Below are 25,150 nucleotides of genomic sequence, written 5' to 3' on the forward strand. Positions count from 1 at the left end.
ACATCATTGCATGATTACGGATCAAAGATTTAGTCCCACAGCCTATAGTTAGCATGATCAGAGTGCAGGATGGTTTCAGTGGCTGCAGAATCACACCAGTAGCACTGAGCTACTAGTTAGCCTATAGCAGGGGTGTCAAACTGGTTCCAGAAGGGGCTGTGTGGCTGCAGGTTTTCTTTCCAACTGGATTGATGTGCTATTGCACTGAGCCAGGAAGATGAGCTGCTGTTGAAATGCAGTATCAGCCCAGAAAGCAGCAGACACGTCAGCTGCGTCTCAATTGGCAGGCTGCATCCTTCGAAGGACCTGGCTTACTCAGCCGGAGGAGGACCCAGCCTTGGGAGGCTGCTCCGGAGGTTCCTCAGCCGTTGGTAAATGGGACGGTCTAGCATTTGGAGCACTTCCTGGTTGCAACACGTCATCACGTCCACCCCAAAACAGCAGCCAACAAAATCCGACAGAAGAAACAACAACAAAAAAAAATGGATATGGAAATTTTTATTTTGTTTTTTTTGTTTACTTCTTATTGGGGGAGGAGAGTCGGCTTTGACGACTTCGGCGGCAGCAAAAGTTTTCACTGATTTAGATTTTTCTCAGGCTGTGAGAGGCAGTGGAGATGTAACCTGCAATTAGTCAATCAATCAAGACTTTTATTTTTGCGGGCCCACTTCCTGTTTTGCCCAAACTCCTCAACTTATTTAAAGCCCCGCCTCCAGCCAGGTTAAGCTACATCACCTGTTCCACTGTGATTGTGGCTGGCTGTTGGCGTCCTGCTGAACATTTCACCCTGGAAATAATCCAAATCTCTGAAACCACTGATTTGCTCTCTTGGTGAGTTTGTTCCTAGCATAGCAGTATGGGATTGGTATGCAATTGCTGTGTGATTGCTCATTAGAGCATTGTTTTATTAGAACAGTTGCTGTTGTGCCTGGGCTGTCACAGCTGATCGCTGTTGGGTGCGTCCCACTCCCTGCTTTAAGGTAACTAAACTGCTGGTATGGTGTGTGTTTGGGCACTTTGTGAAATGAAATGTATTAAAATAGGATCATGTAGCTACATTTAAATTGATATTGCGCAGTATATTTATTTAATTTCTTTTCCTCACACTGCTTGAGTATTTGAGTTAATTTATTTGATATTTTGAAAGTTAACTTTGATTTCAACTTTTCAAGTTTAACCTTAATTGATTAGTTTGAAATGATTATTCTTTTTGTTTATTTAAATTATGGTTAATTTAACCTGATTGAGATGTTTAATTATTAGATATTTGATAGTTGTATTGACTTTATTTGTTGCATTTGTGTTTGTTAAAACACTTAATGGGTTTTCTGGCCTTTTAGGTTGGGTTTTTTTATATGATGGATCAGATCCTCAGATCCTGAACAACTGATGGCGAGCTAAAAAAGGACAAGACCCCTAGGACTCTTAAATTGCTTTATTTGTGTATTTGTAATTTTTTTATTTGTTTGTTGTTGTTGTTTTTCCTGCCCCTTATTTTTTCCTGTTTACAAGGAAAAACAATAATACACTTGCGTAAAAACTAAAACAGTTTCCTTGTGTTTTTATTCACACCTCAGGGTCCTTAACGAACTGTTTTCTGATATCGCAGTTAGCTGCCTAGCCCATAACTGTTACAGAGAGGTAACATTTACCTGCTATTATTTCCCCCCCCAGGGCCCTGCTAATGATCAGAACATACCAGCTATTAAACAAACACTTCATATTGGTCAGCAGATTGACCAATATGTTTAGAGATCAAATTTTATATGTTCCCGTTCTCCAAATATTTTGAAATGATCACCACACCAAGTTTTCTGCTGAGCAGAGAGTCTCTGGTGGTGCTGCTGGAGCTTCTCTGCCAGGAAAGAAGACACGGATGGGGGGCCACAATAGACACCTTGGTCTTCCTCTTCTGGCTAGCGAGTGGGGCATCCTACAGAGTGGTGGCTAGGGTGTTTGGGATGCCTCGCTCCACAGTTCATCGTCCACCGGGTTACTGAGGAGGTGGTGGCCATCCGCCATCAGAGTCATCTGCCTCCCCAAACTGCAGAAGACCTGGCAGCAGTAACCCAGGGGTTTGAAGGGCTGGCAGGACACAGAGCTTTTCTCCAAGCTGCTGGAGCGATGGACGGCTGCCATGTGAGGATCAAGCCTCCAAGCGGTCCTGATGGTCAATGCTATCGCAACAGGAAACTGTTCTCCTCCATCATTCTGCAGGCAGTTTGGGACCATCAGGTCTTCTCCACATACGTGAGCTGGCCGGGGTCAGGGCAGACACATTTTCTACTGCAGCTATTTTCTCCTGGGCTCCTTTACTGGACTGAGGTGAGGGCATAAGAGACACCGGAGGTCAAATATAACTTTAAAGCAGCTCTTCTCATTCTTCCCTTTGTTAGAAAGCTTGATGCTAACCTTTTCAGATGTGCTCTAATACCAGCCCACCCTAACCACCTGTACATTAATCAGAACGCTGTCTGGACTTCCTGACCACCTGAGCAAAACCAGACTGAGCTGTTGGTGCCGCTCTGCACGGATGCAGGAATCCATGTTAAAGAACCTGGACCTGATTCTAACTTTAATGTTTTAATAACTCTAACCAGGGATGACCGAATGAGAAAACTTTATGTATGTGTGTATAATCAATAATCAAATATATAGCAGGTAAGTTGTTCAAGCTTTAATCAGGGAACTGTAAACTGAAATCATTACATGACCAGCAGACTTCACATCCAGGATCATGATCTTTACATGTTTCATCATCTCCTCCAAATCCATGAAAGAGTTCCTTCATGTTCCTGGTTGTCTGCTGGATCCAGGTTTTGGTCTGGTCGGTACCGCCTGGTCCTCTGAGCAGCGTTTATTGGTACTGTTGGCACCGACAGAGCTGTGCGATGGTGGAGCAGCAGGGCTGCAGCCAGGGCTTCCACATCATGTTTCCTGCACTTAACTGGCTCTCCACAGGCCTCACTGAGCTCTGGTGGGCTTCCACAGCCTGCTCCATGGCAGCAAGGACAGAGTGGAACGCCGGTTCGGTGTCCGGGCTCAGCGGCCGCGTCTCAGACGGGTCCGTAGAGAGATCAAAGAGAAGGGGAGGATTGTGGGAGGTGACATAATCAGGAGAACAGAGGCAGACTTGTGTGTGTTGACAGGTGGTTCTGTCCTTTGGGTAGAAGTCTGGGGTGAAATAAAAAGCTTTCCACACCGAGCTGCCTGAGGAGAGATCAGGAAAAATGAACGTTACAGGATTGGTTGTTGGAAAAATGACAGGATTGGTTGTTGGAAAAATTACAGGATTGATTGTTGGAAAAATGACAGGATTGGTTGTTGGAAAAATTACAGGATTGATTGTTGGAAAAATGACAGGATTGGTTGTTGGAAAAATTACAGGATTGATTGTTGGAAAAATTACAGGATTGGTTGTTGGAAAAATTACAGGATTGATTGTTTGGAGGCATTATGGTCAGATTAACAAAAATATCACTGTTCTATTCCATCTATATCTATGCAGTCCTTCCCAGATCTGTTCCATCTATATCTATGCAGTCATTCCCAGTTCTATCCCATCTATATCTATGGAATCATTCCCAGTTCTATTCCATCTACATCTCTGCAGTCATTCCCAGATCTATTCCATCTATATCTATGCAGTCATTCCCAGATCTGTTCCATCTATATCTATGCAGTCATTCCCAGTTCTGTTCCATCTATATCTATGCAGTCATTCCCAGTTCTATCCCATCTATATCTATGCAGTCATTCCCAGCTCTGTTCCATCTATATCTATGCAGTCATTCCCAGTTCTGTTCCACCTATATCTATGCAGTCATTCCCAGTTCTGTTCCATCTATATCTATGCAGTCATTCCCAGTTCTGTTCCATCTATATCTATGCAGTCATTCCCAGATCTTTTCCATCTATATCTATGCAGCCATTCCCAGTTCTGTTCCATCTATATCTATGCAGTCCTTCCCAGTTCTGTTCCATCTATATCTATGCAGTCATTCCCAGCTCTGTTCCATCTATATCTATGCAGTCATTCCCAGATCTATTCCATCTATATCTATGCAGTCATTCCCAGATCTGTTCCATCTATATCTATGGAATCATTCCCAGTTCTATTCCATCTACATCTCTGCAGTCATTCCCAGATCTATTCCATCTATGTCTATGCAGTCATTCCCAGATCTGTTCCATCTATATCTATGCAGTCATTCCCAGTTCTGTTCCATCTATATCTATGCAGTCATTCCCAGTTCTATCCCATCTATATCTATGCAGTCATTCCCAGCTCTGTTCCATCTATATCTATGCAGTCATTCCCAGTTCTGTTCCACCTATATCTATGCAGTCATTCCCAGTTCTGTTCCATCTATATCTATGCAGTCATTCCCAGTTCTGTTCCATCTATATCTATGCAGTCATTCCCAGATCTTTTCCATCTATATCTATGCAGTCATTCCCAGTTCTGTTCCATCTATATCTATGTAGTCCTTCCCAGTTCTGTTCCATCTATATCTATGCAGGCATTCCCAGATCTGTTCCATCTATATCTATGCAGTCATTCCCAGTTCTGTTCCATCTATATCTATGCAGTCCTTCCCAGTTCTGTTCCACCTATATCTATGCAGTCATTCCCAGTTCTGTTCCACCTATATCTATGCAGTCATTCCCAGTTCTGTTCCATCTATATCTATGCAGTCATTCCCAGATCTTTTCCATCTATATCTATGCAGTCATTCCCAGTTCTGTTCCATCTATATCTATGCAGTCCTTCCCAGTTCTGTTCCATCTATATCTATGCAGTCATTCCCGGTTCTGTTCCATCTATATCTATGCAGTCATTCCCAGTTCTGTTCCATCTATATCTATGGAATCATTCCCAGTTCTGTTCCATCTATATCTCTGCAGTCATTCCCAGTTCTATTCCATCTACATCTCTGCAGTCATTCCCAGTTCTGTTCCATCTATATCTATGCAGTCATTCCCAGTTCTGTTCCATCTATATCTATGGAATCATTCCCAGTTCTGTTCCATCTATATTTATGCAGTCATTCCCAGTTCTGTTCCATCTATATCTATGCAGTCATTCCCAGTTCTGTTCCATCTATATCTATGCAGTCATTTCCAGTTCTGTTCCATCTATATCTATGCAGTCATTCCCAGTTCTGTTCCATCTATATCTATGCAGTCATTCCCAGTTCTGTTCCATCTATATCTATGCAGTCATTCCCAGTTCTGTTCCATCTATATCTATGCAGTCATTCCCAGTTCTATTCCATCTATATCTATGCAGTCCTTCCCAGATCTGTTCCATCTATATCTATGCAGTCATTCCCAGATCTATTCCATCTATATCTATGCAGTCATTCCCAGATCTGTTCCATCTATATCTATGGAATCATTCCCAGTTCTGTTCCATCTACATCTCTGCAGTCATTCCCAGATCTATTCCATCTATATCTATGCAGTCATTCCCAGATCTGTTCCATCTATATCTATGCAGTCATTCCCAGATCTGTTCCATCTATATCTATGCAGTCATTCCCAGTTCTGTTCCATCTATATCTATGCAGTCATTCCCAGTTCTATCCCATCTATATCTATGCAGTCATTCCCAGCTCTGTTCCATCTATATCTATGCAGTCATTCCCAGATCTATTCCATCTATATCTATGCAGTCATTCCCAGTTCTGTTCCACCTATATCTATGCAGTCATTCCCAATTCTGTTCCATCTATATCTATGCACTCATTCCCAGTTCTGTTCCACCTATATCTATGCAGTCATTCCCAGTTCTGTTCCATCTATATCTATGCAGTCATTCCCAGTTCTGTTCCATCTATATCTATGCAGTCATTCCCAGATCTTTTCCATCTATATCTATGCAGTCATTCCCAGTTCTGTTCCATCTATATCTATGCAGTCCTTCCCAGTTCTGTTCCATCTATATCCATGCAGGCATTCCCAGATCTGTTCCATCTATATCTATGCAGTCATTCCCAGTTCTGTTCCATCTATATCTATGCAGTCCTTCCCAGTTCTGTTCCATCTATATCTATGCAGTCATTCCCGGTTCTGTTCCATCTATATCTATGCAGTCCTTCCCGGTTCTGTTCCATCTATATCTATGCAGTCATTCCCGGTTCTGTTCCATCTATATCTATGGAATCATTCCCAGTTCTATTCCATCTATATCTCTGCAGTCATTCCCAGTTCTGTTCCATCTATATCTCTGCAGTCATTCCCAGTTCTGTTCCATCTATATCTATGCAGTCATTCCCAGTTCTGTTCCATCTATATCTATGGAATCATTCCCAGTTCTGTTCCATCTATATTTATGCAGTCATTCCCAGTTCTGTTCCATCTATATCTATGCAGTCATTCCCAGTTCTGTTCCATCTATATCTCTGCAGTCCTTCCCAGTTCTGTTCCATCTATATCTATGCAGTCATTCCCAGTTCTGTTCCATCTATATCTCTGCAGTCCTTCCCAGTTCTGTTCCATCTATATCTCTGCAGTCCTTCCCAGTTCTGTTCCATCTATATCTATGCAGTAATTTCCAGTTCTGTTCCATCTATATCTATGCAGTCATTCCCAGCTCTGTTCCATCTATATCTATGCAGTCATTCCCAGTTCTGTTCCATCTATATCTATGCAGTCATTCCCAGATCTGTTCCATCTATATCTATGCAGTCATTCCCAGATCTGTTCCATCTATATCTATGCAGTCATTCCCAGATCTGTTCCATCTATATCTATGCAGTCATTCCCTGTTCTGTTCCATCTATATCTCTGCAGTCCTTCCCAGTTCTGTTCCATCTATATCTATGCAGTCATTTCCAGTTCTGTTCCATCTATATCTATGCAGTCATTCCCAGCTCTGTTCCATCTATATCTATGCAGTCATTTCCAGTTCTGTTCCATCTATATCTATGCAGTCATTTCCAGTTCTGTTCCATCTATATCTATGCAGTCATTCCCAGATCTGTTCCATCTATATCTATGCAGTCATTCCCAGTTCTGTTCCATCTATATCTATGCAGTCCTTCCCAGATCTAGTGTGTGTATTCTGTGTATTCTAACCCTAATCCTAATCTGAGTGGACTCACTGTTGTTGGGATGCCATCTCACAGCATTCAGGTAGGAGTTACAGTAGTGGAACAGAAATTCATGGTTGGACCTTTCAGCTTTGCCCTGCAGCAAATCCATGAGGTTGTGTCCGTCAATTTTCCTGGAAACCAGAGCAGCCAGTGGGGAATCTGCAGCATCCAAAGCTCAACCTGGAAGCGGGTTTTGAGCAGTAGACTAACCTGTCCTGTGGAACTACGCCTCCACTCAGATGAACCACAGTGGGAAACAGATCCATGTTGCTGGTGGGCTCATCTATCTCTCTGCCACTGGGAATTGTTCCCAACCAGCTGAGAATCCCAGGAACTCTGATGCCTCCTTCCCAGTTAGTGGACTTCCCTGCTGCTCAAACACAGAACAAAAAGTCCTAATGAGGCTTTTCTGCTCCCTAAGCGGTGCTTGGCTGGTTACCACGGTAACGAGAACCTGTTTTTACAGCTGATTTGTTTGAAAAAACATTACTGTCAGATCAGACAAGAAGAAAGTTTCTGCGTTACATTTCTGGGAAGAAAAACATCCGATGGTTTTAGCATCAGTATACGGGAGCCAGTCGCCTCACATTCTCACTCCCAGCTCATCAATTATTGATGCTTGGTCAAAGCCCCTGGCCCCTCATGCACTGACCCCTTTGGTTGGAAGAAAGTATTCAACCATTTGCTCCAGTTAAATAAACGGAGATCAGTGAAGTTCACTCAGTTTGCACTTTATTTGATCTTTCAAAGAGAGAACAGTCATCATACAGCCCTCATTGCATGGTAATCAGCCCTGCTCTGATCTGGGCAGCGTTTGTCTCCCTTAAAGTAGTCAGAGTCTAAACAAATTACAGACACTTTTGTTAAATATGATGAATAACATGATATGAAATGAAGCTGAGAAAGAATCTGGCTTATGGTGGGAATAGTATTCCTTGAATCCAAACACTCCTCACTCAGACATGTAGTGGAACTCTGAGGCTGAATGAATAAACTCATTAATCTGTATACATATACCTACTTAAATACATGGAAAAGGGAATTAATAGGAGATAGATCTTTTCCCACCACCCCCCTCTTGTATCGACACTCAGGGTAAATGAGAGGTTGCAGACATTGTAGTACGTGACATGGACCTGATCTGCAACAATAACCGTTTTATTTCAACCGACAAAGCTTTAGGAGTGTATGGTAACACGCATACTAGTGATTCTTTGGGTTTAGAGGTTAGCATTAGGGGAAGGGATGGGTTAGTGGTAGGTGTACATAGAAAATGTTCCTGCCCCCCCCATCCTACCCACCTTCTCCAGAAGCACCATAGAGAGCGTTCTGAGCAGCTGTCTCACTGTGTGCTGTGGAGGCTGCAGCGCCTCAGACTGGAAGAAGGTGAGAACAGCAGAGAGGATCATGGGGGCTCCTCTTCCCTCCATTAAAGACATTTCATCCCAGCGCTGTGTGTCGCCAGCCCGTGACATCATCAATGACCCCTCACCCCCCTTCCAATTCTATTCAGTTTATTTATATAGCTCCATTTCACAACACATCATCTCAAGGCACTTTATTATTCAACCAGATCATCCAGTCAGATTGATTCAAAGTTTTCTATCTAAGGAAAACCGGCTGATTGCATCGACTCATTGACTCTTCAGCAATCCCTCACACTAAGCATGCTTGTAGCGACAGTGGAGAGGAAAAACTCCCTTTGAACAGGAAGAAACCTCCAACAGAACCAGGCTCAGTGTGAGCGGCCATCTGCTGAGGCCCACTGGGGTTCAAGGAGACACACAGAGAATCAGATATATAAATAAAGTCTCCTTGCCCTGCCTCACAACAAAAAGGTACATAAATGTCTCAATCCGTTCTGAGTCTGCAGTGGAAATGACCCTATAGGCTTTAATGCCTTTAGTGGTCTCTGTGACGTACCTTTATATATTCCATTATATCCTCGGTGCACCTCGCCTGCAGCAGACACTTCCTCCAGATGAGCCCCCTGGTCTGAAGTCAGATAAAGCAGAGTGTTTTCTCTAAGTCTGAGCCGGTCCAGCGTCTGCAGGATCTGGCCTGAAACAAACCAATCAGAACCATTGAATGATCGACCAACTGAAGAGCATAAACACAGTTGTTTCACAAAAACGTAGTTTTTTATAAAAGGGGAAACAAGAAATGACTATTAAACCACAGCAATACAGGAAAGTGAAATCACATCATTTAAAGGACATCTTCTGTAAAGCATTCAACCTAATAAAGAAATCTGACCATACTGTGCTAGAATCATGACTTTGATGAGCTGATTTTCAAATAAAGGAGCAATGCCTCAGCTTAGTCCGTACTCTAATGATTAAATCTTTAGTTATCCTTTTATTTAGGATTCTATTGTGAACCGCATCTCTTTTAGGACTCCATTAAATGAGTGTTTCCATATAAGTAAAGCTAACCAACAACCACAGGTGGATGTTATTCAGCCACTCTGACTCACCAACACTCCAGTCCACTTCCTGAACGGCGTCTCCATAGATGCCGTGACTGCTGGTTCCTCTAAAGGCTGCAGAGGCAAAGAGGGCCGTGTGTACTTGGAGGTAAGACAGAAACAAGAGGAAAGGCTTTCCTGAGTTCCTGTGAAGAGAAATGATCAACTTTCTCAAGCTACAGGGAGATTCATAACAAAGATGGTGCAGGCAGCGCGCGGTGAAGGAGTTACATGACCAACGGAGCAAAAAGCAGTGATCATCTGCCTGAACGGTCAGTTAACTGAGTTCACTATAGAGTTCACTATATAGTTCCCTGCTCTATATAGTGATGGAGGGAATTAGGGGTTAGGGTGGACGGTCAGACACAGTGAGCTGCTATAAGAACAGAAACCTTTAAACAGAGCAACAGAGCATGCACAAGGAGAAATGGGCTCATGCACGCTCTCGCACAAGCATTTTTTTTATATGGAGAGGGCAGGTCTTTTAAAAATGTTTTGAAAATCCTCCACAATACCTTTAAAATAATCTTGTTTTTTTACCAAAAGGTTTAATATAAATTAGTGCTGTCAATCGATTAAATTTTTTAATCGCGATTAATCGCATCAATGCCTGAGTTAAGTCGCGATTAATCGCATTTTTATCGCACATTTTTTTCCTGATTGAAAATCATTTAAATACTCTCGATGACATACAAAAAAATACATACAGGCTAGGTTTGTGCCAATGTTCTTTTTTTAAAATGAAAACAGGTCACAGACACTGATTTATGCCATAGAAACATATGGCAAGAAGATGGGGAGGCATGTAGCAAAAAATAACAAATATGTAGCCAAAAAAAGGCCCTGAAAACAGGCTGATGTAAAAGACAGTCTTTACAGTTAATACAGTCTTTTGAACAAAGACAAGCATTTTACCCTACTGCTATAAAATGTAGTACAGTTAACATTAGATGTTAATTAACCAAGATAATAATGAACTATTTTCAATCAATACATCAAAATCAATAGACCGACATCACTAGATGGAGGTAGTCTATGCTCTAGAAAGTTACTTTTCAGCCTCTTAACAAAAATGAGAACACACACACACCCACCCACCCACACACACGCTATACCGACCTGTTGCGTACACAGACAGCAAGAGTGCCGTAGCAGATTCCATTTCACCTCAGTAATCTGTTTTCTCAGCGTATTTCAGGTTGCTACTAGTTACCAGACACTCAACTTGTTTGTTGGTGGTGGGGCTTAAAGAAAAGGCACTAGCGCCACCCAGTGTATGAGCGTCTTTTTCCTTGAGGAGCTCTGCTCTCAAAGCCTATGAGAAATGCATAGACTGGGGGAAAATAGCCCCGCCTTCCCGCAGGCTGCAGCGGGATGTACTTGGAAAATTGTACCATAAAACCACATAGCGTTAATCTCACGTTAAAAAAATTATCGCCGTTAAAATGGCCTCGCGTTAACGCGTTAATAACGCGATAATTTTGACAGCACTAATATAAATTGTTTACACTGAATTGAAATGAAGGTGAATTGGAGTGTTAGCCAAGCTATGCTAATAACTGCTACATAATCTGAGGATTAGAAGAAGCCAAATCAGATCCAGTTCTGGCTTTAGATGTTTTTAGGTTTTTATCATGGAGTGGTTAAAAATGCATAATTCACACTCTTTGCTATTTCTTATTCAAAAATAGCCTTTTTCTCCCAATCAAAAATGTTAAGTAAAAGTTAAATAAATGTTGTTCCTCAGCACTGATGCAAGTTTGCTTTTTCCTTTATAATGTATAGATCTGCAACATAATTAACCACACTTTGACGGTTACTACTGAAAACATTCAAAACAAGTCGCACTTGGATTCTTTATCCATATCTGTTATGAATGACTATGTTTATCTATTTTTAGTCAGTTATTTTCAGTTCATGTTAAAATCTGGTGAAACTGAATAATTGTCAGTCATTTTTGTTGGGAGCTGGAGAAATTCCACCTTTCTCCAGCAGAGTCCGCCGTGGATCGTCTGTGGGAGCCTCCTGCACAGCTGCAGCTCATCAAGATCATCAGAGGATCCACTACTTAAGCTTTCTTCAGACCTTGCCTCAACGCCGCAGTGTTGTTCCAGTTGGTCAGCGCTTAAGCTGACCAACTCATAGCACTGAAACAGCTCTGGTGAAAGTCACTAATGATATTCTCATGGCCTCAGATAATGGACTTGTATCTGTGCTCGTCCTGTTGGATCTTAGTGCTGCATTTGATACAGTTGACCATAATATTCTTTTAGAAAGACTTGAATATTTTGTTGGAATTAAAGGAACAGCACTAGACTGGTTTAAATCTTATCTATCTGATCGAATTCAGTTTGTTCATGTTAATGATAGATCTTCAACACGCTCAAAGGTTACCTGTGGAGTACCACAGGGATCAGTGCTAGGACCAATTCTCTTTACTTTATACATGCTCCCAATTGGTAGAATTATTAGACAGCATGGGATTAATTTCCACTGTTATGCTGATGATACCCAGCTATATCTGTCTATAAATCCAGATGAAGCTAACCCATTACATAGATTACAGGCATGTCTTGAAGACACAAAAACCTGGATGACTCTTAACTTTCTGCTTCTGAATGCAGACAAAACAGAAGTTATAGTCTTTGGACCAGAGTCTCTGAAAAAGAAACTGATTAGCCAGTCACTTCATTTGGACGGGATTAAACTGATTTCAGATAATAAAGTAAAAAATCTTGGTGTTATTTTTGATCAGGACCTGTCATTTAAATCCCATATCAAAGAGGTTTCTAGAATTTCCTTCTTTCATCTGAGGAACATTGCAAAAATTAGAAATATCCTGTCCAGGGGTGATGCTGAGAAACTAGTCCATGCATTTGTTACTTCAAGGCTGGACTATTGTAATTCTTTACTATCAGGAAGTCCACAAACTGTAGTTAAAAGCCTTCAGCTGATCCAAAATGCTGCAGCCAGAGTTCTAATGAAAATGAAAAAGAGAGATCATATCTCTCCTATCCTGGCTTCTCTTCATTGGCTTCCTGTTAAATCAAGAATAGAATTTAAAATCCTCCTTCTCACATATAAAGCCTTAAATGGCCAAGCTCCATCTTATATCAGAGATCTGATTGTTCCTTATGTTCCTAACAGAGCACTTCGCTCTCAATCTGCAGGTTTACTAGTGGTTCCTAGAATTTCTAAAAGTAGAATGGGAGGCAGATCTTTTAGTTATCAGGCTCCTCTCCTGTGGAACCAACTACCAGTTTTAGTCCGTGAGGCAGACACCCTGTCTACTTTTAAGGCTAGGCTTAAAAACTTTCATTTTTGATAAAGCTTATAGTTAGGGTGGCTCAGGTTATCCTGAGCTATCTCTATAGTTCTGCTGCTATAGGCTTAGACTTTTGGAGGACATAGGGACCCCCATTTCATCATTCTGCTTCATTCTCTCTCTGTTCTCCTATTCTGCAGAATCTGTTAGTTCAATCTCTAACCTTCTGCTCTCTCTGCTTTTCCTCAGAGTAGCTTTGCCTCGTCTGTTCCTGTTTGGCTGTGACGTCATCCTGGAAAAAAACATCAGCTGTGCTGCTTCTATCAACACCCTTGTTAATAGATGTTGGAGATCGGCCTGTTTTCCAGTGTGGTCCTGTTTCTCTGACCGTGACTGAGTGGATGTGCTCTCTTCGTCCTCTGGCATGGGAGCTGCCTTGGAGCTCGTCTGCCTGGCTGTGTGTTTCCTGGACGGGGCCGCCTTTTACAGCTGCTTTTTGTATCTCTGCTTCTGTCTCCTTGAACCCCAGTCGGCCTCGGCAGATGGCCGCTCACACTGAGCCTGGTTCTGCTGGAGGTTTCTTCCTGTTAAAAGGGAGTTTTTCCTCTCCACTGTCGCTACAAGCATGCTTAGTGTGGGGGATTGTATTTGAGTCAATGAGTCAATGCAATCAACTGGTTTTCCTTAGATAGAAAACTTTGTATCAATTTGACTGTATGATCTGGTTGAACTGTAAAGTGCCTTGAGATGACATGTGTTGTGAATTTGGCGCTATATAAATAAACTGAATTGAATTGAATTGAATTGAATTGAATTAAGCCTAGATCCTCAGAGTAACTCAATGACTTTTGATTCCAGCTTGGATTCTAACCCGTGTTTCTGTTTTCCAGGAAACCTGTGCCTCCTCTGTGAAAGCTCAGGAAGAGCTAACCTGCCGAGCCGACCCTCTGAGCCAAACCTGAAGAATCACAGAGAACCTCCAAGCAGCTCTGGACCAGAGCTGGGAAACCCTAAGCCAAGGTCTGTTCTAATAAGACGTGAGACGCTGAAGCAGCAAACGGACTCTGCTGATGAACTCTTCTCCAGCACCAACAGAGACTCTCCCAAAGCTAACCTCAAGAACCCTCAAGGTACAATCAGTAAACTTCAAGAAACCAAACCCCTGTTGGCAACGCTAACTGAACTGTCTCTCACGCAGACTCCGGTGAACCAGTATCCAGGCCCCGAACCAGAACCAGTACATTCTGTGTGCTTGTGCTTAAATAAACTGTTAAACTTTCATCCCTGTGTCCGTCAGTGGTGTTCTGCATTCTTGGGTCGCTTTTAGTGAACCCATCATGACAATTTTAAATCATTGATGTCTGCTTCGTTTTAGGTATCAAATGAAATACCTGAGCTAATGCAAGTATCTGTAGTTAATTGTTATATTTATATTTTGTTGTATTGTATAATAAACAGTTTACATGCATTGTTAATAATTGTTACCCCCCCCTCCCCCAGAAGGTGGGCTAAAGTGACGCACCGCTCGATGAATTCCACTGCTTCAAGGGTCATTTTCTGCGTCAGGTTTTCAGGAGTGAACGGCTGCTCCACAATGCTGTGATCTCTGAGGAGAATGCAATTCAAGTATGGAATGATGCAGATAAATCCCGCCGTCAGTAGAGTGGCCACGCCCAGCACTGACAGCAGGCCCAGGATAAGCCCTCTGCGCAGAAAGATTAGGCCGCTGCAGTGGAGAACAACTGCACTAATCACAACTATTGCCATGGTCCCATATGGTAAATATCTCTGGATTTGGAAAACAGTGCCATGCCCAGCTTGGCAGTCTCTCATGTTGGTTAGTGGGATCCCAAAGAAGTAATTAAAGCCATGGACACTAGGGTGGTGGCAGTGATCATCACTGCTCTTACAGTTAAGTCCAAGGTGCCATTTTCCTGAGAAAGAGAAGAGAATGATATAAAAACTTTCTTCAGGTTTGCTTTAATCTGAACTTTTTGTTAATGCTGTAGTTAACGGTTATATTAGTACCTCCACAATTAAGAAATGGCACTGGAATATGAATCCTCTGTTACTCTCATAAGCCTAGGAGGTGGCTAATGCATACCTATAAGAGCAGTCTCATATCCTTGTTGTTTGGCAATCTTAGCAAAGGTCACTTCTTGAGCAGGTAGACCTCCAGACGCTGCGTTGAACAGAAAGACACCTGGTCTGGAATCACCAACTATACCTGATGGAGGAGGAGAATGGATAGAAAATGGAATTCCTTATTTTATTTCAAACATAAATGAGTTTGTGTTTGGATGCAGTGAGCTGTAAACCAACTCCATCAAACCAAAGCTACTGTCATAAGCTCCAGTGTTTGGGTTTTGGTTTATTTCTGTTAACGTCTTGCCATATTAGCAAATACTTTCTGTATAACACCTTTGTTCATTCTTATCTTCCCCTTTTATGTTTCATTTGATTGATTTTTCTGTTTATCTTCCCTTGGTGAAGAGCTTTTAGGTCATCTTCCTCCCTCAGCTATCCTGCCCTCCTTCTGTCTGCGCTGCTCTATTTCTCAGATTGTTCTAGATTCATTGTCATTTCTCCCGCCTGCCTCTCCATCAACCAACACTCAACAACATTATGCTAAACCTCCTTTAAATATAGATGCATTTAAATTGCTGAAGTCAGACAGATGCAAATATTCCACATTTAGCGTAACAACAAAGCCAAGCGGCTACAGGAAGCTAACTGAATGCATGTCTGACCATTAGAAGACTTTCAACACGTTGCTGAACTTCCATTCTAAATATTTTATCCGGTTCCTATTCTGGATGATGTTTCAATAGCAGCTTGGTCTCACTTGGATATCACTGTCTCTTCTTTCCCTGCTCAGAGACTAACTGAATGAACTCAACTTTTTTTGATATCTCAAATGCATCTGGAGATCTGGGAGGCTTCTTGCTGTCTGCTGACATTCAAATAATGGAGGTCTATGGCGCCTGAGGCAGAAAGGTCCATAAAAGTCCACAAAAAACGTGTCAATATTCCTCCATACTGCTCGTCCAATGTATTCCAAGTGTCCTGAGTGGGTAGCGTCCAGAATTTACTCGAAAAAAAGTCATTTAGAATGTTTTTAGAGCATAAACAGTAGTGTATAGGATTTCCTGAAAGTGCGCGCCGGCGAGTTCATGATGCTACGGAAACCGCGGCAGACCAAACCAGATGAAAGTGCGCATTCAGCTCAGCAAAGAACTCATGCTCTTCCTCAACACTGAAGTCCTCAGATATTTTTCTTTTGTTGTTTCTTTCTTTGCACAGGTAAACAGCACATTTCTTCTTCTACGCTTGCATTATTGGCAGAGCAGACGCTGAATGCGCACTTTCATCTGGTTTGGTCTGCCGCGGTTTCCGTAGACTCGTGAACGCGCTTTCAGGAAATCCTATACACTACTGTTTATGCTCTAAAAACATTCCAAATGACTTTGTTTCGAGTAAATTCTGGACGCTACCCACTCAGGACACTTGGAATACATTGGACGAGCAGTATGGAGGAATATTGACACGTTTTTTGTGGACTTTTATGGACCTTTCTGTCTCGGGCGCCATAGACCTCCATTATTTGAATGTCAGCAGACAGCAAGAAGCCTCCCAGATCTCCAGATGCATTTGAGATATCAAAAAAGTACTCCAGAGTGTTGTTCAGCATGGGGGTGAGTAGAAAATGAAGGCTAATCATGTTTTGGGTGTACTATTCCTTTAATGTTGACTCATTGATGTCTTTGCTTGTAGCTGCTAAATTGTGACTATACAAACAGATGCCCAGACTAGCTTTGAAAAACTCATATGTAAACAATGAGGTGCCTTAGACATTTATTGAACACTTGTTTGTACTAGTTGTTTTTGTTTCCTTTTTTCATTTCATGTTAACTAATTTATATAGTGCATATTTATTGGATTTTTCATGGATGTAATTTATATGGAAATTTAGATTTTTTGAATATGCATACTGACTGAAAATTATTGTGTGGAATTATCTGTAGTGCAAAGAGAGCCACTTACTAAATTTGTGTGCACACTAGAATGTTTTGATTGTACATATTGAGAAAATGGTCCTGTTTTATAACTCAGGCCAGGTCATGATGGCGAGCTGAAGGTCCAGGCCTAGAGCCCAAGAAAGATTGCACTTTTGGGTGTGTGAAAACTTTGGATCGCCTGCCAGGCTGTTAGGAGGCTCCTTGTAGCTAACAAACAATTTTGTTTCCACTCTGCTCTGACGTTTGTCAGTCCATGACCTGCACTGCACCAAGCACTTTAAAAATAACTTGCTTTGGACTTTTAATCAACCCCAAGTTGGGGTGAATGAACTGAAGGGATGTGGTTTCACTGATTGTGGAATTGATTAATTTTGTTTTTTTTTTCCTCTTTAGTGTTTCTTTTTTTTCTTTTGCGGATTATATATGGCCAGATGGATGTTTTACTGATGTTGTGAATATGTATATAATTTTCCTCACTATAAATACAAGGCACGCACAACTGCAAACTTCTAGTCTCTGTCTGCTGTTTCATGAGTCGTATCTATCTTCTGAGAACTAACCTATTGACCTAATTGGTTATGATCCATTTGCATTGATTTAAAATATAGTATAATGTTGTTTCTACATACAGATCCTTAAATAACAAAGCTCCGTCTGATATAACAGATCTGATTGTTCCTTATGTTCCTAAATGAGAACTTTGAAACTCTTAATCTGCAGGTTTACTAGTGGTTCCTAGAATTTCTAAAAGTAGAATGGGAGGCAGATCTTTTATTCATCAGGCTCCTCTCCTGTGGAACCAACTAACAGTCCACCGTCAGAATCCTCAGGGTGAGTTTTTGCTGCAGTGTCAACAACACAATGAAATTTCTATGCTCACCAGGAAGAACATACTGCAAAGTCAATGACTGCTGCAATGACATGATGCAGACAGCTGGTTTTCTTTTTATTTGAACCGATCTGAATGTATGACATGATTAGATTGTCTATGTGAGTGCGTGACATGCCATGCTGTGAATAGATGCTACAGCGGGAAAATTTATTGAAATTAATAAAATTCATGATGACTATCATTATTATATATTTATAAAGCACTAATAAAATGTACATGTACATAGAAACTAAAAGAGTTACATCTTGGCCTTGTTTCGAGCTCCACCCCAAAAGGTCTTGGCCTTGCCTCGGTCTCGACCTCTAAAGGTCTTGACCTTGTCTCTGTCTTGACCTCTAGAGGTCTTGGCCTTGTCTCTGTCTCGACCTCTAGAGGTCTTGGCCTTGCCTCGGTCTCGACCTCTAAAGGTCTTGACCTTGTCTCTGTCTCGACCTCTAGAGGTCTTGGCCTTGCCTCGGTCTCGACCTTTAAAGGTCTTGGCCTTGTCTCGGTCTCAAACTCCTAAGGTCTTGGTCTTGTCTCGGTCTCACACTCCAAAGGTCTTGGTCTTGTCTCGGTCTCAAATTCGAAAGGTCCTTGCCTTGGCTTGGTCTCAATCTCTAAAGGCCTTGACCTTTTCTCGGTCTTGACCACAGAAGGTCTTGGCCTTGTCTCGGTCTCAAACTCCAAAGGTCTTGGTCTTGTCTCGCTCTCAAACTCGAAAGGTCCTGGCCTTGGCTCAGTCTCAATCTCTAAAGGCCTTGACCTTGTCTCGGTCTTGGCCTTGTCTCGGTCTCAATCTCTAAAGGTCTTGGCCTTGTCTCAGTCTGGATCTCTAAAGGTCTGGGCCTTGTATCGCTCTCGATCATTCGCTCTCCAACATTGGCTCACTGGATAAAAAATGGAAAATCTCTGACTCGAACTCTCTTCAAAAAAGGATTTTAGTAACTTCTGCGCCATTATCCTGACTGAGTCTTGGCTTCATTCACTGATAACGGACAATAGTTTTAGCCTGGAGGGGCTAACGCTGTACCACGCCAATATGAACAGTAAACTCAGTGGTAACACTAGAGTAGGGTGGTTTGTGTTTACATTAACAACTGCTGGTATAAAAATGCTAGATCGGTTGCCAGCTTCTGCTCTCTAGACATTGAGTTTCTGACTGTTAACTGCAGACCAGATAGTTCAGTGTGGTTAGCATCACTGCTGTTTATGTGCCTTCCAGTGCTAATACAAAAGAGGCCATGAAGACTCTATACCAGGCTCAGGATCTCTGAGCTCCAATTTGCACACAGAGAATGTTTTCATCATTGCTGGGGATTTAACCGGGCATACTTGAAGACTGTTCTCCCTCATTTCTACCAACATGTGGACTTTGCAACTCAGGGACAAAACACTCTAACATTAAAGATGCATTCAGAGCAGGTTTGAGAGCAGCTCTCGACCTCTAAAGGCCTTGGCCTTGTCTCTGTCTCAACCTTAAAAGTTATCAGTCTTGGAAAAACTCTGATCATCCCCTGAAGTGGGAATTTTGACTCGTTGTTGGAACTCATCAAAACATTTGTTTTAATAAGTTTTCTATATTAATACTTTCAACTTTATACTCCAATATCTTACTTTTAAGACAAAATGATTACTTGATGTCACATGCTTCAGTAATGACTTCAGGTGTTTCAATGGGGAACTAGCCTGATCTTATTGGGTATCGTCCCGTGAGGAATGCTGCTCGACTTGGAGTACAGAGGCTTGCAGCAGCAATGTGATGATTCAACTTCACTCCTTCCCCTGCCAAACGATCAATGTTTGTGGTCCTGTAAATCACATAAAATTAATGAATAATGGCTGAATAATGGCAAGTCAAATTCATCACTCTTAGATTTGCAAGTAATTCAATCTGAATCGCAGGCAATGGACTTCTTTCTAGAGTGTATGGCTACTCTGTGGTTATGCCATGTGTTATCCCAGATGTACAAAGGTGTACTAGGTCAACCTGCCCCTTTGTGCTCCAAGCGGTGGTACACAGTGATAACCCTAACCTCCAGGTTATATACTTGTTTTCACATTAACAATAATGCATGACATGTTCACAGTAAGCCTGCTTTAAACCTGGATAAAATCCTGATTAGGATGCTTTCTGGAAATATCCTTGTTATAGAGTAGAACTTTCATGGCGCATGATAGCAACCATGGTCTTGCCTATTGACTATTGGATCTTAGCCTTAACCCTAATCCTCATCATAATTTATAACTGAAATCTCATGAGAAAACATTTTGAAAGGAGAGGTTTAAGATTAGACTGTAGAGCTCAGGCATGAACATACATCTACTTAATGAAAATACTTTTACCTTAGGGTTGTGTTGCCATAACAGCCTAGGTCTCCAATTCCAAGATCATCCAGCATCATCAAGATTAAACTGGGCTTGATGTTTGCTTGTAGAAGCACCGATTCCCCCATCAAGAGTAATAGCAGCAGGATATAAGGGCAAGGCGTCAAAACAGCCCTCATGGTATCCAATAGAAAACTGGGGAAGATATGAAAGAAGGTGTTGTGTGTGTTTTTAAAGGAAGGAATCTTTGTTAAAAAGGATTCTCATTCAAGCATCTTTTTCAAAATCTTGTTAGGTGCTGACAGTATAATATGAGACAATCAGAGAGTTTCTCAAGGAAAATCAGACTAAAAGTCACACAGTGTGTGCTCAGACAGAGCGACAACAGCTTTTTTGCAGGGGGACATCTGGACCCAGTGCTGATGAAGGGGATGTTTGATGAGGATTTTCCTTCAGAATATCATGCTTGACTGCTACTCCACTGCCACTACCCTTCTGCTGGTCAGTAACATCCAGTAAATGACAGGACAGCCAGCTACCATGTCAGAGGATGAAGAGAGCACATCCAGTTAGTCACGGTCAGAGAAACAGGACTACACTGGAAAACAGGCCAAGCTCCAACATCTAGAAACAAAGGTGTTGATGACATCAGCACAGCTGATATTTCTCTCCAGGATGGAGTCACAGCCAAACAGGAACAGACCAGATGAAGCTACTATGAGAAAAAGCAGAGAGAGCAGAACGTTAGAGATTGAACTAACAGATTCTGCAGAGTGGGAGAATAGAGATAGAATGAAGCAGAATGATAAAAAAGGGGTCCCTATGTCCTCCAGCAGTCTAAGCCTATAGCAGCGTAACTATAGAGATAGATCAGGATAACCTGAGCCACTCTAACTAGAAGCTTTATCAAAAAGGAAAGTTTTAAGCCTAGCCTTAAAAGTAGACAGGGTGTCTGCCTCACGGACTAAAACTGGTAGTTGGTTCCACAGGAGAGGAGCCTGATAACTAAAAGATCTGCCTCCCATTCTACTTTTAGAAATTCTAGGAACCACTAGTAAACCTGCCGATTGAGAGCGAAGTGCTCTGTTAGGAACATAAGGAACAATCAGATCTCTGATATCAGATGGAGCTTGGCCATTTAAGGCTTTATATGTGAGAAGGAGGATTTTAAATTCTATTCTGGATTTAACAGGAAGCCAATGAAGAGAAGCCAGGATAGGAGAGATATGATCTCTCTTTTTCATTTTCATTAGAACTCTGGCTGCAGCATTTTGGATCAGCTGAAGGCTTTTAACTACAGTTTGTGGACTTCCTGATAGTAAAGAATTACAATAGTCCAGCCTTGAAGTAACAAATGCATGGACTAGTTTCTCAGCATCACCCCTGGACAGGAGATTGCTCATTTTTGCAATATTCCTCAGATGAAAGAAGGAAATTCTAGAAACCTCTTTGATCTGGGATTTAAATGACAGGTCCTGATCAAAAATAACACCAAGATTTTTTACTTTATTATCTGAAATCAGTTTAATCCCATCCAAATGAAGTGACTGACTAATCAGCTTCTTTTTCAGAGACTCTGGTCCAAAGACTATAACTTCTGTTTTGTCTGCATTCAGAAGCAGAAAGTTAAGAGTCATCCAGGTTTTTATGTCTTCAAGACATGCCTGTAATCTATGTAATGGGTTAGCTTCATCTGGATTATAGACAGATATAGCTGCGTATCATCAGCATAACAGTGGAAATTAATCCCATGCTGTCTAATAACTCTACCAATTGGGAGCATGTATAAAGTAAAGAGAATTGGTCCTAGCACTGATCCCTGTGGTACTCCACAGGTAACCTTTGAGCGTGTTGAAGATCTATCATTAACATGAACAAACTGAATTCGATCAGATAGATCAGATTTAAACCAGTCTAGAGCTGTTCCTTTAATTCCAACAAAATATTCAAGTCTTTCTAAAAGAATATTATGGTCAACTGTATCAAATGCAGCACTGAGATCCAACAGGACGAGCACAGATACAAGTCCATTATCTGAGGCCATGAGAATATCATTAGTGACTTTCACCAGAGCTGTTTCAGTGCTATGATGAGCTCTAAAGCCAGACTGAAACTCTTCAAAAAGTTCATTATGCTTCATTTTCTTTATGTACTCTAATAATCCCAGATGGTCATTACTTCTCTGCATTTAACCCATCTCCTTGGGGAGCAGTGGGCTACCATTGTGTGGCGCCTGGGGAGCAGTGTGGGGTTAAGGGTCTTGCTCAGGGAGCCAGAGTGGCAGTGAGGGTTCAAACTTACAACCTCAGGATTCAAAGCCCTATCCCCTAACCACTAGGCTGCCACTCCCCCTTATAGCTTGCAAGCAAGCATTTTTTTTGTAAGGCTGCCAGCTAAGGGGTTGGTGCCAGATGAACAGTTTACTGTACCTCCCTGCCTAGTTTGGCAACTACTTTCTCAAGAATTTTAGATAAGAAAGGAAGATTGGATATAGGTCTATAATTAACCAAGTTATCTGGGTCAAGAGACCCAGATGACTTGGTTAACCTTAAAAGCCTTAAAAGCTTTAGGTTCATATCCCTGTAACAGAGATAGATTAATCACATCTAAAATGGAGGAGGAGATCAAAGGGAATACCTCCTTAAATAACCTGGTTGGAACTGGATCTAACATACAAGTTGAAGGCTTAGATGAAGACAATCAAAGCAGGATCAAACCCAGTTCAAAGCAGTCAAAACCCGGTTCAGATTCCATGACTACCTCAGGTACAATCGCGGATAGAGGAGTGCTTATGATCTTATTTTTAATAAGATCAATCTTATTTATAAAGAATCCCATAAAATCATTGCTGCTAAGAGTAGGTGGAATGGACGGTTCAACAGAGCTATGGCTCTGGGTGAGTTTGGCAACTGTATTAAAAAGAAATCTAGGATCATTCTTATTCTCCTCTATTAATGAGGAGAAGTATGCTGCTCTTGCTTTACAAAGGGTCCTCTTATACAGCAGTAAACCATTTTTCCAGACTAGGAAGGACTCCCGTAGGCCTGTGGAGCGATATTTTCTCTCCAGTTTCCTAGCATTTTGCTTCAAAGTACGCAGCTCTGCATTAAACCAAGGAGCCAGCTTTCTATTTTTAACGGTTTTCATTTTCAAAGCAGCTGCGTTGTCTAAGGCAGTACGCAGAGAACTAGCAACCCCATCAACAAAATCATCAACCTGTGAAGGGGAATACACTATGCTTTTGCACTTTTTGGATGGAGCAACAGTAGAGAAGCTGCAGAGAGGTCTGTTTAACTACCACTCTGCATGTGGTGCATTTTGGAAACAGGAGATTAGCCCCTGGTCTAACGGAGACCAGACTCTAGGACAAACCTGTTTAAAGGCTTACTTTTACTTATTATCTTGTTAGCACACACATATTATGTTATTCTTACCTTTATATTATTTTGTTCTGATATCTTATATTTACTCACAATCTTATTTTTCTCTTTTCTGTAAATGGGTGCTTGGCAAGGAAACAATTTCAAACAAGGTATTAATAAAGTAATTCTGATTCTGATTCATTAAGCAGAATTGAGCCATTATAATCTAGATTAATTTCAAGATTGCTTTGAGATTAATCTAGATTGAAATAAAGAATATATGCCCACCACTAAAATAAACTGAATTTAATTCAACCAGAAAAATGTGAAAATCGGAAACCCTAAATTGCTTTAAATTAAGAGTAAAGCTTATTTTTTATAGTTGGCTATTAAATGTAAATTATAAAATGAAAGAGTTTCTACTTTTCTTTACCCCCCTTTGCTCTTCTCTCTCATTCCCATGTGTGTTTTACTGTTGCTCTTTCATGTTTATGCTGTGGAATGTCAGATAAAGAGAAGGTTTAGGGTGTGTCATCTGCCAAATCTAGACTTCAACCTCAAAGCAAACTTTTACAAACTGAAGAAGCAGAAAAGCTATCAGAGCCAGATTTACTGCACAACAATGTGAACAATTACATAATCAATTATTTAATTGGCCATTATGCTATTCAATGCTGATCTACTTCCTGTTTAATCCTGCCGTGCCCTTCCTGTTGCCTGCTGACAGTTTTGCAAACTTACACCTTCCATAGTGTATAACATACAGAAATCTTAAATGCAGCCAGTATCAATATAACTGAGTGGTCCACTTTTTGTTCTGGCGAGGTATTTCTCACTGCTCTAAAGCTTAGCACCACAGCAGAAACCTGATTTGACCTTCTATGTTACCTGTAGGTATTAGGTCACATGGTGCTTGGTGTTGCCTTAGTATCAGCTGGACAGATAGGCCACAATAAACTGTTTATATCTACTTACCCGCAGCACTGCTTGTAGTCACAGACAGCAGAAAGAAGCCAGTTAGACTTTGATCATGTGGCTGTAAAGTGGTTCACCTTTAGGTAAAGCAGCATTTCCTGTTTGAGTTTCAAAATAAACCTCCAGAAAAAGTTAAAACTAGATTCTATTAAAAGAATAGAAAGAAAAGAAAAGGATTATTTTATTACTTTCAATATATATATTTTAATGTCAAAAACCATCATGAAAACATGAACAACAACAATAAAATGACTGCAGGAAGGTACAAGCTACAAGCATGCTTAGTGTGGGGGATTGTATTTGAGTCAATGAGTCAATGCAATCAACAGGTTTTCCTTAGATAGAAAACTTTGTATCAATTTGACTGTATGATCTGGTTGAACTGTAAAGTGCCTTGAGATGACATGTGTTGTGAATTTGGCGCTATATAAATAAACTGAATTGAATTGAATTGAATTGAAGGGAGGAGGAAAAAACAACAGATCCATATAGTGTTCTCCAGCATTTACTTAGCATCACTGTAGGTTGGTTCAGCATTAAAACATAAACAATGCCCAGGAAATTGTTTTTAAGGCAATTCTTTCACTTTGTGTTGTATTTAGTTCATTTATGTGATCACATCTGTATCAGTAAAGCAAGCATTATCTCTGAAATCAGCTGAAAGGCCTAAGCTTCTATTGACTAGATCTAGAGTCAGGAGGTTCTACTGATGAAGACTAAATAGTCTTTAAATTCAACCCCTGAAGTCACATGGTGGCTGGTG

General features: G+C 41.2%; 1 protein-coding gene across 2 annotated transcripts; it reads right to left on the reverse strand.

Moving 5' to 3' along the window:
- Positions 1-2,662: 2,662 nt before the first annotated feature.
- LOC119778718 (steryl-sulfatase-like) lies at positions 2,663-24,524 on the reverse strand. Of its 2 annotated transcripts, none has more exons than XM_038278068.1 (10): positions 24,388-24,524; positions 20,069-20,245; positions 19,412-19,533; positions 14,937-15,059; positions 14,355-14,766; positions 9,577-9,713; positions 9,024-9,161; positions 7,311-7,470; positions 7,110-7,231; positions 2,663-3,210 (listed from the first exon to the last, which is right to left on the reverse strand). In XM_038278068.1, the coding sequence occupies exons 2-10, from the start codon at positions 20,227-20,229 to the stop codon at positions 2,858-2,860; spliced, it is 1,728 nt and encodes a 575-aa protein (XP_038133996.1). In that variant the 5' UTR covers positions 20,230-20,245; positions 24,388-24,524; the 3' UTR covers positions 2,663-2,857. The 2 variants fall into 2 exon arrangements, with proteins under 2 accessions (XP_038133996.1, XP_038133995.1); XM_038278067.1 differs by lacking the exon at positions 24,388-24,524 and adding an exon at positions 23,846-23,907.
- Between the last annotated feature and the right edge of the window lie 626 nt (positions 24,525-25,150).

The sequence above is a fragment of the Cyprinodon tularosa genome, unplaced genomic scaffold, assembly GCF_016077235.1.
Source record: "Cyprinodon tularosa strain WSP-4 unplaced genomic scaffold, ASM1607723v1 ctg1372, whole genome shotgun sequence".
Taxonomy (NCBI): Eukaryota; Metazoa; Chordata; class Actinopteri; order Cyprinodontiformes; family Cyprinodontidae; genus Cyprinodon; species Cyprinodon tularosa.